Source organism: Rhinolophus sinicus, chromosome 18, assembly GCF_057876585.1.
Source record: "Rhinolophus sinicus isolate RSI-liver-muscle chromosome 18, RSI-T2T, whole genome shotgun sequence".
NCBI lineage: Eukaryota > Metazoa > Chordata > Mammalia > Chiroptera > Rhinolophidae > Rhinolophus > Rhinolophus sinicus.
In genome coordinates, this window is record NC_142518.1 from 100969542 (window position 1) to 100987192 (window position 17651).

At 38.0% G+C, this 17651-nt stretch overlaps 1 protein-coding gene across 9 annotated transcripts in view; it reads right to left on the reverse strand.

Moving 5' to 3' along the window:
* ATP11C (ATPase phospholipid transporting 11C (ATP11C blood group)) overlaps positions 1–17651 on the reverse strand; it is a 165583-nt gene that overhangs the window by 75274 nt on the left and 72658 nt on the right. For all 9 annotated transcript variants that reach the window (XR_012493555.2, XM_019750470.3, XM_019750469.3 and 6 more), the window contains 3 exons: positions 12321–12410; positions 9613–9693; positions 7542–7649 (listed from right to left, as the gene is read on the reverse strand). Coding sequence is in view for 8 of the 9 variants with exons in the window: in XM_019750470.3 (XP_019606029.2) it covers positions 7542–7649; positions 9613–9693; positions 12321–12410 (279 nt within the window). In the remaining variant the exon portion in view is untranslated. The remainder of the gene's footprint in view (positions 1–7541; positions 7650–9612; positions 9694–12320; positions 12411–17651) is intronic.

The window sequence follows — 17651 nt, forward strand, 5'->3', positions numbered from 1 at the left end:
AATTCTAAAGAAACTTCCAATATTTCTAAGGCCAAAGCTCATATTCTTTCCCTTACAAATAACTCTGCCTTTAAATTGGAATTCCACAAGTTCTCTTTCTAGGCCCTCTTCTCTATGTTCTATGTGACTACACTTAGTCTAAAGCCTGCAGAGCCATCTACACGCTGATGAAATCCAAATTCCTATTTCTGCCTAAACATCTCTGAGCTCCGGGCTTGACAATTCCATTCACATGTCTAACAGGTATCTCAACATTAACATGGAAAAACTGAATTCCTAATTTCCCTTCACTCCCACCTCTGTCCCTAAACCTATTCTTCTCCCAATCTTCCTTTCCCCATCTTATTTAATAGCGTTTTGTTTAATAGCACTATTTAATTCGCCCAGTTGCTCAGGCCAAAACCAAAAAAGGCTATCTTTATTCTTTTTTTCCCCCCGCTCTATTTCTCACTCCTTACATCCAATATATCACTAAATCCTGATGTCCACTAGTTGTAGACAAGTTTCTGAACCTATCTGTATCTCAGTTTCACCATCTGTAAAGAGGTGATAACAATACAAAAAAAAGGGTACATTGTACTCCACAGGCCTTTTGTGAAATAATGATTAAATGAGTTAATATAATGTAAAAGGCAGTGCCTGGCATATTTATGTAATGTATAAGTGTTAACTACTAGTTTTATTATCATTATAATGTAAGTTCTTACCATCTTTTGCAGTAGCCATCTAACTGAGCTCTCTGATGCTACTTTGGCCACTCTCTAGAGCTGCCTTAAAAAAAAAAAAGATCAAGCCACTCCCCGGCTTTGAAACCCTTAAAAAAATTCCCATTGCACTGAGGATATGGACCAAGTCACTCTCCTGCTCAACAATTAAACATTTAGACACTTTGGTTTACAAGTATCTCTTTACATATACAAATATATACCGGAAAGGACTCAATCAAATAATCAAATAGCATTTCACACAATAGCAGCAACTGATTTAATGGATATTATACCTGGTTGAGGTAAGCAACAAGGCAAAGAAGCCTAGTGAAGGGAAGGTGAAAGATGGAGGTCTTTCTAAGAAGGTGGAGGTAACAGCAAAATCAGAAAGAGGAAATGGGTGAAAGAGAGAGATGTGGGAGACTTTACTTGCTTTGCAACTTTACTAACTGTCCTGGGAGCCACAGATTTAATGCTATGAATCATTTAGGCTGCTCTGGTTCTTATGCTGAACAGCAATGCTGAGTTTCTACACTGGTTTGGAAACTTCAGATCCTAACCACTCTAGTTCATCATAGGGTCTTCCCCTCTGGGATGCAGAAACTGGAGAAAAGAAAAAAGAGTAAAAGAAAGACATTCTATGCCAAACTCAGGAAACCCTCCCATCTCTGTCACTTCCTCTCATCATTACTGTAACATGCAAGACAATTCACCTGTCACTTGGGATACGGAGCACACATGCCCAGGAATTCCAGGTGTTTAATAAATAAATCAGCAGTCATAATACTTGATACAAGTACAGGAAGTGTTATTGTCTATGAGTTTATGTGACAGTCCTGAACCATTCTGGAATGGTACTTTCACCTAACTGCTTCTCTTTCTGTTCTACTCATCCTCTTCCCTTGTTCTGGGGAATTTGATTTATTATTAGCTTTCACATATGTTTTAAAGAAAACAACCAGATTTTTAAAAATTTTATTTATTTATTTTAAGGAGGGCACAGCTCACAGTGGCCCATGTGGGGATCAAACCGGCAACTCTGGTGCTACCAGCACCATAATCTAACCAACTGAGCTAACCGGCCACACCTAGCTTTCATATTTTAATCCATATTCATATAGAAATATTATTTTAAAAATAATACCTTGCAAGATCAACAAAATTGACAAACATTTAGCCAGACTAAGAAAAAAAGAAAGACTCAAATAGCTAAAACAGAGAGGATATTATAACTGGTGCTATGAAATAAAAAGGATTATAAGAGACTACGAACAATTATATTCCAACAAATAGGATGACATATAAGAAATGGATAAATTCCTATGTGTCTATACAACTCACCAAAACTGAGTCATGAGTAAATAAAACATCTGAACAGACCCAAAACCAGTGAGGAGATGGAAGAAGGAATCAACACCTCCTAAAAAAAAAAAGCCAGGACCAGATGATTTCATTGGAGAATTCTACCAAACACTTGAAGAAGAAATAACACGAATCCTTTTAAAACTCTTCTAGAGGATGGAAGAAGAGGGCATACTCCCAAACTCATTCTATGAGGCCAACGTTACCCTGATACTATTACCAGAAAAAGACACTACAAGAAAATGAAACTACAGACCAATATCCTCAATGAGCAGTGACATAACAATCCAAAACAAAATATTACCAAACCAAATTCAACGAAAATGATCATACACCATGACCAAATGGGACTTATCCTTGGGATGCAAGGATATATACAAAAATCAATGTAATGCAATAAATAAACAATGGACAAAAACTACATAATCACCTCAGTTGAAAGCAGAAAAGACATTTGGCACAATTCAACACCCTTTTCATGATAAAATCACTCAATGACCTAGGAAAAGAAGCCAATGTTCTCGACACAGTAAAATCCATATATGGAAAGCCTAGCAGCTAATACCATATGTAACAGGGAAAGACTAAAAGCTTTTCCTCTAAGATCAGGAACAAAGCAAGGATGTCCACTCCCAGCACTACTATTCAACATTGTACCAGAAATTCTTGCCAGAGCAATTAAATAAGAAAAAGAAATAAAAGGCATACAAACTGGAAAAGAAGAGGTACAATTATCCTGGTTCACATATGATATTATAGGTAAAAAAAAAACCTCTGAATATTCCACACAAAAAAGTTAGAATTAGTAAACTATAATTCAGGAAAATTGCAGGATATCATATCAACAATCAAAAAACTATAATTTGGGCCAGCCCGGTGGCTCAGGCGGTTAGAGCTCTGTGCTCCTAACTCTGGAGGCTGGTGGTTCGATTCCCACATGGGCCAGTGGGCTCTCAACCACAAGGTTGCCGGTTGGACTCCTGCAAGGGATGGTGGGCTGTGCCACCTGCAACTAACAATGACAACTGGACCTGGAGCTGAGCTGCACCCTCCACAACTAAGATTGAAAGGACAACTTGAAGCTGAACGGCACCCTCCACAACTGAGACTGAAAGGACAAAACTTGACTTGGAAAAAAGTCCTGGAAGTACACACTGTTCCCCAATAAGGTCCTGTTCCTCCTCCCCAGTAAAAAATCTAAAAAACAAACAAACAAAAACACCTCCTATAATTTAATATATATATATGTCACAGGATATGGAGTTTAGCATTGGGAATAGAGTCAATGGTACTGTAACAGCGATATACGATGTCCCAGGGGTAATAGATGGGGGGGGTTAATCACTTTGTGAGGGGTGTAAATGTCTGTTACAATGGTTTGTACACCTGAAACTAATTAAAAAAAATCAGTTGCACTTTTATACACTAACAATGACCAGTTCCAAAAGGAAATTAGGAAAACAATCCCACTTACAATAGTATCAAAAAGGATAAATATAGTTAGGAATAAACTTAATCAAAGTAGTTAAAGATTTCTACATTGAAAGCTACAAAGCACTGCTAAAAGAAATCAAAGATAATACAAATAAATTGAAAGAAATCTCATGTTCATGGGTTGAAAAACCTAATATTGTTAAAATGTCTGTAATATCCAAAGCACTCTGCAGATTTAGTGGAATTCCTATCAAAAAGCCAATGGCATTTTTTGCAGAAAGAAAAAAAATCCTAAAATTCACATGAAATCTCAAGGGACCCTGAACAGGCAAAACAATCCTGAAAAACAAACACAAACAAACAAACAAAAACCAAACATGGATGCCTCATGCTCACAGATTTCAAAACATACTATGAAGAACAGTAATTAAGATGGATGGTATCAGCATAAAGACAGATATACAGACCAATGAATGGAGACCCGAAATAAAACCTGGCATATATGGCCAAATGATTTCCCAACAAGGGTGCCAAGACTATGCAATGGGTAAAAGACAGCCTCTCTTCAACCAATGGTATTGAGAAAACTGGACAGCCACATGGAAAAGAATGAAGTTGGACTCTTACCGTACACCACATACAAAAATAAACTCAACATAAAGACCTAAATGTAAGACCTAAACCTATTAGACTTCTAGAAAATCATGAGGGAAAAGCTTCATACCATTGGATTTGGCAATGATTTCTTAGTTATAATAGCAAAAGCACAGGAAAACATCAAAATTAGAAATGTGAATACATCAAACTTAAAAACTTTGCACCAAAGCACACTATCAACAGACTGAAAAGGCAACCTATGGAATAGGAGAAAATATTTGCAAGTCATCTATCTGATAAGGGGTTAACAGCTAGAATATATAAGAAACTTCTACGACTCAACAACAAACAAATACCCTGATTAAAAAATGGGCAAAGGACTTGAATAGAAATTTCTCCAAAGACATACAAATGGCCAATGGGCACATGAAAAGATGCTCAACACCACTACCCATCAGGGAAACGCAAATCAAAACCACAACAAGGTATGATCTCACACACGTCAGGATGGCCGCTAAGAAAAGAACAGAAAGCCACAAGTGCTGGAGAGGATGTGGAGAAGCTGAAACCCTGTGCACTCTAGGTTCAAAGGTGAAATCGTGCATCCATTATGGAAAGCTGTATGAAGGGTCCTCAAAAAATTCAAACCAGAATTACCATATGATCTAGAAATTCTACTTCTGGGTATTTATCTAATATAATTCAAAGCCGGATCTTGAAGAGTTATTCACATATCTGTGTTCATTACAGCATTATTCACATAGCCAGAGGTGGAAACAACCTAAAAGGCCATCAACAGATGAACTGATAAAGAAAATGTGGTGTAGCATACGATCAAGCATTACGTAGCCTTAAAACGAGGGAAATCCTGTCATATGCTACCATGTGGATGAATCTTATTTTTTTTTCTGTGATGAATCTTGAAGACGTTACGCTAACTGAAATGAGCCAGTAACAAAAGGACAAATACTGCATGCTCCCACTTATAAAAGTACCTCTCCAAAGCAGTCAGTCAGAGAAACAGAAAACAGAAAGGTGCTTCCCAAGGGCGGGAGGCAGAGGGACTTAGTGTTTAGTGGGTATGGTTTTAGGGTTATAGGATGAAAAAGTTCTCGAGATGGGTTGCACCACAATGCGAATGTACTTAACACTCCACTGAGCTGTACACTTAAAAGTGGTTACAATGGTAAATTTAATGTGTTCTTTATCGAAACAAAATAAAATTAAAATAAAAAATAATACCTTGAGACAAGGATAAAATATTTGTAAAAAACACATCTGATGAAGGACTGGTCTCCAAAATACACCAAAAACCTGTTGAAACTTAACAATAAGAAAATGACCAATCTGATTAAACAATGGGCGAAAGACCTGATTAGTCATCTCACCACAGAAGATACGCATATAGATGAGAAGCAAGCACATGAAAAGATGTTCAACGCCGAATGACATCAGGGAATTACAAATGAAAACAACGAGATACCACAACACACCTATTAGAATTGCCCAAATCCGCAACACTGACAACAGATGCTGACGTGCAACAATAGTAACTCTCATTCACTGCTGGTGGGAAAGCAACACGGTACGGCCACTTTGAAGACAGTCTGGCAGTTTCTTACAAAATTCAACATGCTCTTATCATACAATCTAGTAATCATGCTCTTTGGTATTTAACCAAACGAACTGAAATTTTACATCCATACAAAAACCTGGCCATGGATGTCTATAGCAGTTTTATTCAGAATTGCCAAAACTTGGAAGCTAATAAGATGCACTTCAGTAGGTGAATGGATGAAGAAAGTGATACATATAGACAATGCGCTATTATTCCGCACTAAAAAGAAATGAGTTCTCAAGTCATGGAAAGGCACGAAGGAAATGTAAATGCACGTTACTAAGTGAAGAAGTCAATTATGAAAAGGCTACGTACTGCGTGATTCTAATTATATGACATTATGGAAAAGGCTTAACTATGGAGTCAGTAAAAAGATGAGTGGTGGTCCCAGGTTGGATGGAGGAAGGGAGGGATGATGAGGCAGAGCACACGGAATGTTCAGGGCAGCGTAACAGTTTAGTGTGGTAATATAGTGGTGGATACAGGCCATTTATACACTTGTTCAGGTACACAAAATGTACAACAACGAAGAGTGAACCCTAATGTAGACCATGAACTTTGGATGATAATGCTGTGTCAGTGTAGGTTCACTGATTCTAACAAATGTCCCACTCGGCTGGCGGATATTGGCAGCAAGGAAGGTTGTACCTGTGTGGGGGGAGGGAGCATATATTAACGCTGTACTTTCTGCTCAATTTTGCTGTGAACCGAACACTTTTCTAAAAAGTAAAATTTATTATTAATGAACATAAAATCTGTTGGGAACAAAAAACATTATTTGGGGTGCAAAAGTGTAAAATCTTACTGACAGGAAGCTTATTAGGGAATAATAAACGATTACTTTCAATAAAAATTAAAATGCGTAAGATACTAGAAAAATAATAATACCTTTGGAACTCTTACAAAATGCTGGGGGAATATAAAATGGTACAGCTGCTGTGGAAAACAGTTTAGGGGTTCATGACGAAGTTAAACATAAGAATTACCATATCAAAGGAACAAGACAAACAAACAAAAACTCATAGGCACAGACAACAGTTTAGTGGTTACCAGAGGGTAAGGGGGGGGTGGGGGGAGTGGTAGAAGAGGGTAAAGGGGGTCCAATATATGGTGATGGAAGGAGAACTGACTCTGGGTGGTGAACACACAATGGGATTTATAGATGATGTATTACAGAATTGTACACCTGAAACCTATGTAACTTTACTAATCACTGTCACCCCAATAAACTTTAATTAAAAAAGAAGAAAAGAATTACTGTATCACCTAGCAATTCTACTCCTAGTTATAGACCTAAAAGAATTGAAAACAGGTGTTAAAACAAAAACTTGTATAGGAATTGTTCACACCAGCAATACTCATAATAGCCAAAGGATGGAAAAAAGACCAAATTTCCATCAACTGATGAATAAACAAATTGCGGTATAGCCTTACAATGGAATGTTATCCAGTCTTAAGAACTAATGAAGTACTGATACATGCTACCCCATGAACAACGCTTGAGAACATTACACTAAGTGAGAAGCCAGACACAAAAGGCGACATGGTATATGATTCCTTTTACAGGAAATATCTAGAATAGGTACATCCACACAAACAGAAAGATTAGTGGTTGCCAGGGCCCGGGGGAGGGAGGAATGTGGTGTGACTGCTTAATGGCTTAAGGGGGCTTCCTTTCCGGGTGATGAAAATGTTCTCCAACTAGACAGTCGAGATGGCTGCACAACACTGTGAATATACTAAATGCCACTGAATTAACTGTCCATTTTTAAAAGGTGTGTTTTTACCGCAATAAAAAAAGAATGAGCTACAGAAATGAGTACCTTGATCTTTTCACTTTCTTTTCTGACTCGCTCTGCTTTTTCAATAATGTAAACAGTGCTCTTGTTGACTTCATTGTCAGCTCTGTGCCTCAGCCAATCCTCATACCCCTAGAAGGACAAAACACAACCGTATCATCAACCTACATAAGGAAGCAAAGTTGTTAATTTCTACAACCCCCTAGGAGTTCCCAGCAGGTATTTATACTTACAGTATTCATTTCAATTCAGAATGCTAAAGAGACAACACGACATTTTTAGACAAAAACTTAAGATATGCTTTCAAAATACCCCTTCGGTAAACAGCTTTATTGTGTTCAAGGTTCCTCCATTCTACATTTAAGTTTTAATGAAAACACAGGCATTAGAGCCTTAATATTCTTCGACTGTGAAGGACTATAATCTATTTTTCTAATTCTACTCTTACTCAAGTTAATGTTAATTTTCTGTACTTACTGAATTTGAAAAAAAATTTTCTGGGTGTTATTTCCCTATGGACTTAATCACTTAAATATATTCTTGTGTAGTGGACTGCTAGAGTGATATTCTCTGAGGAAACTGAATTCCTCCCAGGGACAGAAAATAGAAAAGGCAAGTGAGGATTATTGTAGCAGAAAATCTATGATAAGCTTTGGAACTCAACAGTCAAACTTCTCCATTGACTTGGGGACAGAAGAAAATATAAATTGGTGTTCGTTTTTTTAGAATGAAAAGTAATCAGGGAAAGGTCTAATGGCGCGTTTTTCTTTGGGCTTTTTGTCTGGAGGATATTAAGGCAAAAGAACTAAGGAAAGAGGATGTCCATTTGAACATGACCTCCTCTCCTTTTTTACATCACTTTGCTTTTTTTCTTTATAATTATGTCTGTACCTTTTCAAATACAACTGTTTGAAAAATCTCTTGATCGCCTTCTTTTTTCCTCAGTTGCTCTACTCATTCCTATTCTGTCCCCTGTATGACAATGCTGGGTTGTCACTTCAGTGAGGAAAGAAAGACCCTAACGTGAACTAGTATTGGGAGTAAAATGAAATCACTAAGAGCTTTTGAAACCATACAGACTATTCTTGGAACCAGCAACTCTGTTAAAGAAAATAATTCTAACAGCCTAAGGGAAAGAACATTCCAAAAGTCTTTATTTAGCAACCAAACACTTCATAAAATATTCTTGCAGTTCCTGTTAGGCAAGATAGAAGAGCAGATAACCTCAAGAGGAAAGGTAACCTTGCTCCCCAGTGTTAAGTAGACCTTCATTCTGGAAGTTCTTTGAGACACTGTTGAAAGCAGTTTGATTAAGTCTTGTCTAAAAGTATGTTTGCAATTAGCCAGGTTTTGTGGCTAATTACGTGATAAAAATTGCTAACCTACCTTCCCCCAGTTTCCCGTTTCCATTGCCAATTTCATCTACAGGTTTCCAAAGGTGCTAACATATAAAATGCTCAAAATATTTTGAAGACAGCAGCATTACAAACTGTGGCAATTATCAGCTTTGACAAGAAACAAGAATGAAAAGTCTCTACCCACTATCCCCTTCAGCAACATCAGGAAAGACAACAAAATGAAAGTATTTATGCTCCTGCATCCTCTGCTATAGGCAAACAACAAAAGGAGTCCACTAGAATGGGACTTTTCCAGACAGACATACCACAATGGAAAAATTAATGCACTGTACAAATTTGCCTCCCATTTCCCGACTGAGCTGTACGTGCTACCTACGCTTTCTTTTAGGATTATATCCCCACACAAATGTTGAGGCGGAAAGGAGCGAGGAAATTAAGGATGTAACATAATAATTTTAATAAGAGGGTTTTTTTTTCCGTTTGTTTTTTAAGGCGGGCACAGCTCACAGTGGCCCATGCGAGGATCGAACCGGCAACCTTGGTGTTATTATTAGCTCCACGCTCTAACCAACTGAGCTAACAGGCCATCCTCACTAAGTTTTCAATAGGAACCAAATATAAACTAAATCCATCCAGGATACTGCCCACTCTATATAAATATGAAAAAGAACCTCTGACAATGAAATTCAAGCCAGACAGGACTGAGATGCAGACATAATCGTAAATAAGAAATTTACCTGCTTGATGGCTGTAACAGTTATAACAAAGAAAAGTGGAAGTCCACTGGTGACTGGGCTAGTTGGTGTGTCTACTGTGACCTAGGTAAAGGAATTAAATTGAAAGTAAAGTGAAAATAAATCAGTAACTTACATACAGCACCTATATGCTGCAACATTTCAGACAGAATGCAGTCAAAACATATTCCGGTAGCAGGGTGAATATTAACTTTCATTGAAACAAAAGCAACCCACATGGCAGTTAGTTTTAAGAAATCGCTCTAAAGTCAGGCTTAGTTTTCATCCCAGCTTGAATTAACCTCTTTACTGAAATATGTTCATTTATGTCCCATCTATTTATTGAGCACCACTCTGCCAGCCCCGGTCCTATGATCAGCCAAGTTCTAGAGATGCTGCTTTAAACAGATGGAGAAAAGTCCTTGGCCTCATATAGTAGCTGGCAGCTTACAGGGGAAACCAGGAATTAAAACAAGTGATACCTTGAGATTTGAAGAATAAACAGAAAGGATGAAGGGAGGGGCTTCCCAGGAACAAATAAGCGGTGTATACCGAGTCTCTATGGTACCAAGGAGTGTGGCACAGATAAGGAAACAAAGGGAGCCAGTGACAAAGGGGTGCGGCATGAGATGGGGCTGAAGAGGGAGACGGGGGCAGACCAGACAGGGCCCTCCAGGCTAGAGTTCATTCTTTATCCCACAAACAGTGGGAAACAACTGAAGTTTTTAGGCAGGGAGTGGTCACATGGAGAGAACTACATTTTGAAAAGATCATTCTCACTGCTTTGCAGAAAATGAAATGGAAGGGAACGAGAGCGGAGTCAGGGAATCCATTCAGGAGGCGACGGCTCAATCCAGGTAAAAGGTGACTTGGGTAAGGGGATGGCAGCGTGGGAAAGAAGTTGCAGAGATATTTTGGGGGCAAAATGGCAGGACGGGTAAGGGATTTCTTCTATGGGGTGATTAAAGATATCTTCCAAGGATCTGGTTAACAGGGCTGAATGGATGTTGTCATCATTCACTGAAACAGGAAAGCGTGAAAGAGAAGTAGATTTGAGGGAAGGAAGACCATGCGTTCCATCTGCCCTTCCGTGCATGGACTTTCATTTTCATCTCTGACTCCCAGCCAGACCTGCGCCTGCCATAGACACGTTTTTTTTTTTACATGGCTCTGCCTTCACACAAAGTCCCAGAGACCAGTCTTCACCATGTAAACTCCCTCCAATCCTTCGAGGCTCCGTTCCAGTACCACCTACTCTTTGAAGCCTTCCAAAGCGCCTCTTGGGTAGAAAAGAAATCGTAACTTCCGCCACATCCCCGTAGCATTATGCACATGCTACTTTTATGACTTTTACTACATTAAGTGAATACATGACTGTTTTTGGATATAACATATTCCTTAAGAGTAGAAAAGCCCCATCTTGATCTTCACTGCATCTGCTCAAATCTTTGCTGTCTGGACCACTGCATCGTACGTCACAGGTGCTTGGTATCCATTCGCTGAATTGCAATGAAATGCTCTGCACGCCAAGTAGCAGGACTGTTGTGCACATAATCCCCGATGTAGTTCATTTTATGCTGTTCTGTAAGACATCTGTGTTGCCATGGATGTAGACAGAGGAGCGCCTTTCAAATGCCCCATCATTCAAGACTGAAATTGGCTCTTTCCCATATCACAACTCAGACTGGTTTTAAGTAGCAGGACTAAATTCAATTACAGTACCATTTACTCAAAGCCTTACAGTGGATAAACAAAAGCACTTCACACCAACAAGGCAATCAAGCAATTTCATTGGAATGTTTCTGCTTCATTTAAAAAAAATGAAATGAGAAAAAAAGTACCCTTAAGGTAGTAAAATTTTCAGTGAGTAATTTTGGTGGCGGGGGGGGGGGGGGGAGATTTTAATAGCTTATAGACTTAAAGATGGAAGATGCAATTTTTCTTTTGGAAGACCATCTAATTTTGTTTAATACATTATTTTAAAAAATCTGATGACAGACCATTGTGAGAAATTGGCACATAACTTGAATGGAGTTGAAAGAGTTGAGTGACGTTACTACTACAGCACTTTTTCTGATAGAGTTTCTGTTCCCATTTATTTACCTTTAAAAATGACCAAATATTCTCATTATTCTCATCTATTAAAAAGTAGAAACAGAAACGATACTGAACCTTCAGGCTTTCTATCGTTAAGTGATAGAAAGACATAATTTAAATGTCTAAAATTTAAAACACAAAACATTTGCAGGAACTCACAGGAGCAGCTGAATCTACCAGGCTTTGACCCTTAAAGTAAATGAATGAAGCAGAGCAAAACTGATACTCAGGAAGATAAATGGTAAAGTTTCAACCAAGCTGAAACCAGTGGTTAACAAAGTAAAACAATTTAAACTACTTTCAATTTTGATCTAATGCCACTGCGTTTAATGGTATAGAACAACATGTCCTTCTAGCATGAACAAAGATATAAAATTCATGAAAGTTTTTTAAAAAGGAAGTCTCAACAAGTTTTCTGGTAAAAATGCTCCTTTAGAAATATATGAAATCATACAAATCTTAAAATGCAATATGAGTACTTTAAAAAGTATTATTATAATAAGCTCTACAGCATCTTTTTAATCACAGGGCATCCTAAGGTTAGAAATGGGTTGAAAATGTGTCTGAAGCAACCAAGTTTCTCAAAGTGGAGTGGTCATTTATGGAGGTCTTACCTGTACAAGGAAAATTATGAGAAAGTAAAAATTTGCAATTCTTCTAAACTGCTCAAACAGATTCTTTGGGAGGAAATTCCAAAGCGTATACTGTGTAAAGACAGAAGGAAAAATATATTATTAGAAAGCAAACTTACGAAGTGTTAGTAACGATGACTCATATGGGTCTGGATTATTCCACCACTTTGAAAACATGTTCAAACTCAAACCTCACACATATGAATAAGCATATACTTCCAGGGATAGCATGTAAGCACCTTTTTCAGAACGAAGTTTTCACTTTATATGGTATATAAATATAGTATATGGACGCATTTTTATTATTATTCACTTTATATATAGTATATGGACGCATTTTTATTACCGATTCCCCCTCAATAGGTAGTGAGTTCTGCAAGGACAGGCTGTTCACCTATCTTTTTATTACTTTCCCCCCAACACCTAGCACAGTACCTGACACAAAGTAGACACCAACTAAATTAGTGGGATGAATGAATGAACAAGGTAATTCTGGCTCTGTCAGCGAACCTCTGGAGTCCGGATGACCATCACAGAGCTAACTCTGGCCCTATCAGCACCTCCCACCTCCGTGACTGCTGAGGTGCCCACATAACCCTTGGGCACAGAGGGCTTTCACTTTACTCAACAACATACCACCCATGCTTTGGTAGCTGGTGACAGGTAAAGTTTTCAGTGCTGATTTGTATATGGGCAAAAGGAGAGAACTCTTGGGCCAACTATCAAATCACACAGACTTTCTCACTGATACCTTAAGCTCAAGGACGGGGTAACTTAAAAAATCACTAGAAGTTGGATATTTTAGCTGTCCCAATAAAGAAGACCAGAAATAAAAAAGAAAGACATGTTTCTTGACCTAAAGATCTAAATTTACAATAGAACAGTCTCCATCCAAAGTATCTCCATAATGTGAGAAACTACCCATTAAATAAAGTGACCGAAAAGCCCAAGTTGTAGAGTACGACACAGTATGTGGGAATTTACTACTAACCTCTTTAAAAGATTTATGGGCTTACGATTCAGGGAATCCCAAGAAAATGAAGATGAATGGAGGCAGGAATATTCAGTGATGCAGCTGCATTACAACCAACAGACAACCTAGAAGGTTCTTCCTTTGGGGTTCATGGAAGTGCCTCAGGGAAGCCCATTCAAAATGAAGTGTAGAACTGTGTGTGGGTGGGCGTCACTTGGGAGAAGAGTCCATACTTTTCATCAGCTTCCCAAGGCAGCTTGTGACCAAAAATCAAAGGGATCAACACCACTGGCTCAGATCAACACTTAATTGTCCTGATTACTTAAGATCCTGAAACAATAAGCTCAACTCCAACAACAGGCTAACAGCTGAACTTCTGGCTTATTGACCTTCTGTTCCCTAACTAAGGGATTTTTAATTAAACAAACAAACACTAGGAACTGTTACAGTCCTCTGATGGGTGGAATCATTTTTTGTTGTTTTTTTCTAGGCCCTCACTGTTCCTTTACCACTTTTCTAACTTCCTAAATGAAAGGCTCCCTTGAGGAACTCTGGTTGTTCCCTGTACAGGAAACTATTGCTATATGCCCTCTTCTTTCCTATTTCAGGTCCTGGGCAATATACTAAGAGGTCAGGGAACACATCACAAGCCCCCTCACAAGTGCCCAGCAGGTGTTTGGCATACAGAAGACGTACACAAAATCTTGATTAAAACTTGTGTGCTCGAGAGTTCCCTTTTCTCCACATCCTTGCCAGCACTTGTTTGTTGACTTACTGATGCACTGCTGGTGGGATAGCAGACTGGTGCAGCCACTGTGGGAATCAGTCTGAAGGTAGCTCAAAAACCTGGACATGGAACTACCTTCTCACCCAGCAATTCCACTCCTAGTATCTATCCGGAGAAATCCAAAACTCTAATTCAAAAAAATATATGCACCCCTATGTTTATTGCAGCACTATTCACAATAGCCAAGACATGGAAACAACCGAAGTGCCCATTGATAAGACAACTGGATGAAGAAACTGTGGTATATTTATACAATGGAGTATTACGCAGCCATAAAGAAGAAAGAAATGTTACTATTTGCACCAATATGGATGGACCTAGAGATTATACTAAGTGAAATAAGTCAGACAAAGACAAATACTGTGTGATCTCACTTATATGTGGAATCTAAATAGAACAAACTAATCAGAAACAGTCTCAGAGACATAGAGGAAACACTGAGGGTTGCTAGATGGGAGGGGGGTAGGGATAAGGGGGAAGGTGAGGGGATTAGAAAGCACAATCGTTAACCACAATATTGCCACGGGGATATGAAAGACAGTTTCGGGAATATAATTAATAATGTAAAGATTTTGTAGGGTGTCAGATGAGCACTTGTCTTATTAGGGAGACCATTTCATGGACGGTGTAGATGCCTGACCACTGCACTGTACACCTGAAGCTGAATAATAATGTCAACTATAATTTAATATATATATAGTTATGGGAAGTGGAGTACAGCGTAGGGAATAGAGTCAATGGAACTATAACAGCTATATACGATATCAGAGGGGTAGTAGATTGGGGGAGGGGGTAATCCGTTTGTGAGGGGTGTAGATGTCTAACTATTGCATTGTTTTGTACACCTGGAACTAATTAAAAAATAAACTCGTGTGTTGGCCATTTCCTCCTTTGCTCCCACAAAAAAGCAAATTCTCCTAATTATAATACAAATGTAATATAGCAAACAATATTCATACATTATTTCAATGCAGACCGAGAGAAACCTACTTTTTTAGAGTTGCCTGATTAAAATCAAAATGGACTTTAAAGCCATATACACCAAGTTATTAAAATTGTCTTGTTTACCTAAAAAGTGGACTCAGATATAGTTGCTATTTATATAGCAAAATTAAGACATTTGTTTCATTAACATTTGTTTATAGCATTTGCTTCATTAACAATGATGAAAATAGAGTTTTTGGTTTTGTTTTTTTAAATTTTTATTTATTTATTTATTTTAGGAGGGCGCAGCTTCCAGTGGCCCATGCGGGGATCGGGGATCGAACCGGTAACCTTGGTGTTAGTGGCACTATGCTCTAACCAACTTTTTTTTTTTCTAAATATGATTTTTTTAATTCTTTGACTTTTACTTTAGTCTTTTTTTTTAAAAATTTTATTAGTTTCAGGTGCACAAGACAAAGCAATACTTAGACGTTTATCATTTATATCCCTCACACTGTGTGAACCCCCCTCCCCCATCCAATATCCCTCTGACATCACACAGAGCCATTACATTTCCACTGTCTCTGAGAATAGAGTTTTTTAAAGAAAGCAGTCAGTGGATCTTTTACACTATCTTAACATGCAACTATAAACTTAATAAGCAACACTGACATTTAGAACATGTTTAAAAACAGGTTCTACAGAAAAATGCCAGCTTCCTAAGATTATACGCTGCATTTTATATCTGCTCTGTAGTGAATTAAATAATTGGTACACAAATGCGGCCTCTAAAGCAGCAACTATGTGAAAAAAATGTGGCTCAGCTCCTCAAATACCTACCATTTAATTTAACTGGAAACCAAAATATTATGATCTTTGATAAACAACTTTCCTAATTCAAAGGAGGGAGGTTGAAGAGAACTGAATCACAGTTTGAGGGTCCATTATTTCAGTTTAAGCAAAGGGAGGCTTTAGAACATTACTTGTTTTTACCTCAAGTCCCCAAATTTTCTGATTTAGCATTAAAAATGCTGATGGGGAAGCTAAAGTTCCAAATAACTTGTTCTACTGTGTCAGCATATCACAGGAGAAAGGGAGCAGTTAAAAAACTGAAGTAGTAACTATTAAATTTAACAGCCAATTGTGGGGCACTGACTTTTCTAACTACTCAGATTTGGATGTGATGGAACAAAACAACTACACTTTAAAGTTAGGAAGTAAGCAGAGCTCTAGCCTTGAGTAACTGCTTACTTTGTTAAATTACTGTATCCATTTTATTATCAACTCCTGTTGATGTGGGCATTAAATACGACTTTGAGCATCTTAGGAGTCTACTTTCATTCCCATTACCAACGTCAAGCAGAACTTTCTCTTTCATGTGATACTCTTTCCACCATAAATTCAGAAGAGCAAAAGGAGTTACCGGGATATTACTGCATTAGGATTTAGTAAATTTAGCTAAAAAAGGCACCTTCATAGATTTCGACAAGACTCAGACAAAAAAAAGTCTAATAAATTCTACGGACAATTCCAATTTTTAAATGCTCGTGTAATTTTAGGCTTGAATCTTTCATCCAAGGTATCCTTTCACATAAGAGTACTAATACTAAGTTTAGCAGCCACTGCTAAACTGTAAGGCAGTGTGGAGGTTCCTCAAAAAATTACGAATAGAATTACCATATGACCCAGCAATCCCTCTCCTGGGTATCTACCCAAAAAATCTGAAAACATTTAGAGATAAAGACACGTGTGCTCCAATGTTCATTGCAGCTTTGTTTACAGTGGCCAAGACATGGAAACAACCAAAATGTCCTTCGATAGATGAATGGATAAAGAAGTTGTGGTATATATACACAATGGAATACTATTCGGCGGTAAGAAAAGATGATATAGGAACATTTGTGACAACATGGATGGATCTTGAGAGTGTAATGCTGAGCGAAACAAGTCAGACAGAAAAAGCAGAGAACCGTGTGATTTCACTGATATGTGGTATATAAACCAAAAACAACAAAACAACAAGACAAACAAATGAGAAACAGAAACTCATAGACACAGACAATAGTTTAGTGGTTACCAGAGGGCAAGGGGGAGGGAGGTGGTAGATGAGGGTAAGGGGGGATCAAATATATGGTGATGGAAGGAGAACTGACTCTGGGTGGTGAACACACAATGGGATTAATAGATGATGTAATACAGAATTGTACACCTGAAATCTATGTAACTTTACTAATAATTGTCACCCCAATAAACTTTAATTAAAAAAAAGAAACTGGAAAAAAAAAGAGTACTAAGTTTACCCATGGGCATACTTTCCAGGAATCAGGTGGCATTCGCTGATTATTATCCCACTGAAGGGACTTCAAGATGAGGCTTAGGACTTTTAAAGGAAAAGAATGTGGAATAGTGAAATATGATGAAAGCTAAAGATCCTAGCAGGGGCAATCAGTGCTTCTTTTGCTACAGAAGAGGATTTCGGAGTTTCATACCAACTACAAAATCCTGATGATTCCCAAAGGTCCCTGCAGAGTTCATTAAAGTTGGAAGGCTGCAGAGAACAAGTTTTTCTAAAGAAAGTAATTTTGTTCCCCAAAGAAGAGAAGACCACTAGTTTTGTAAGAAAATAAAA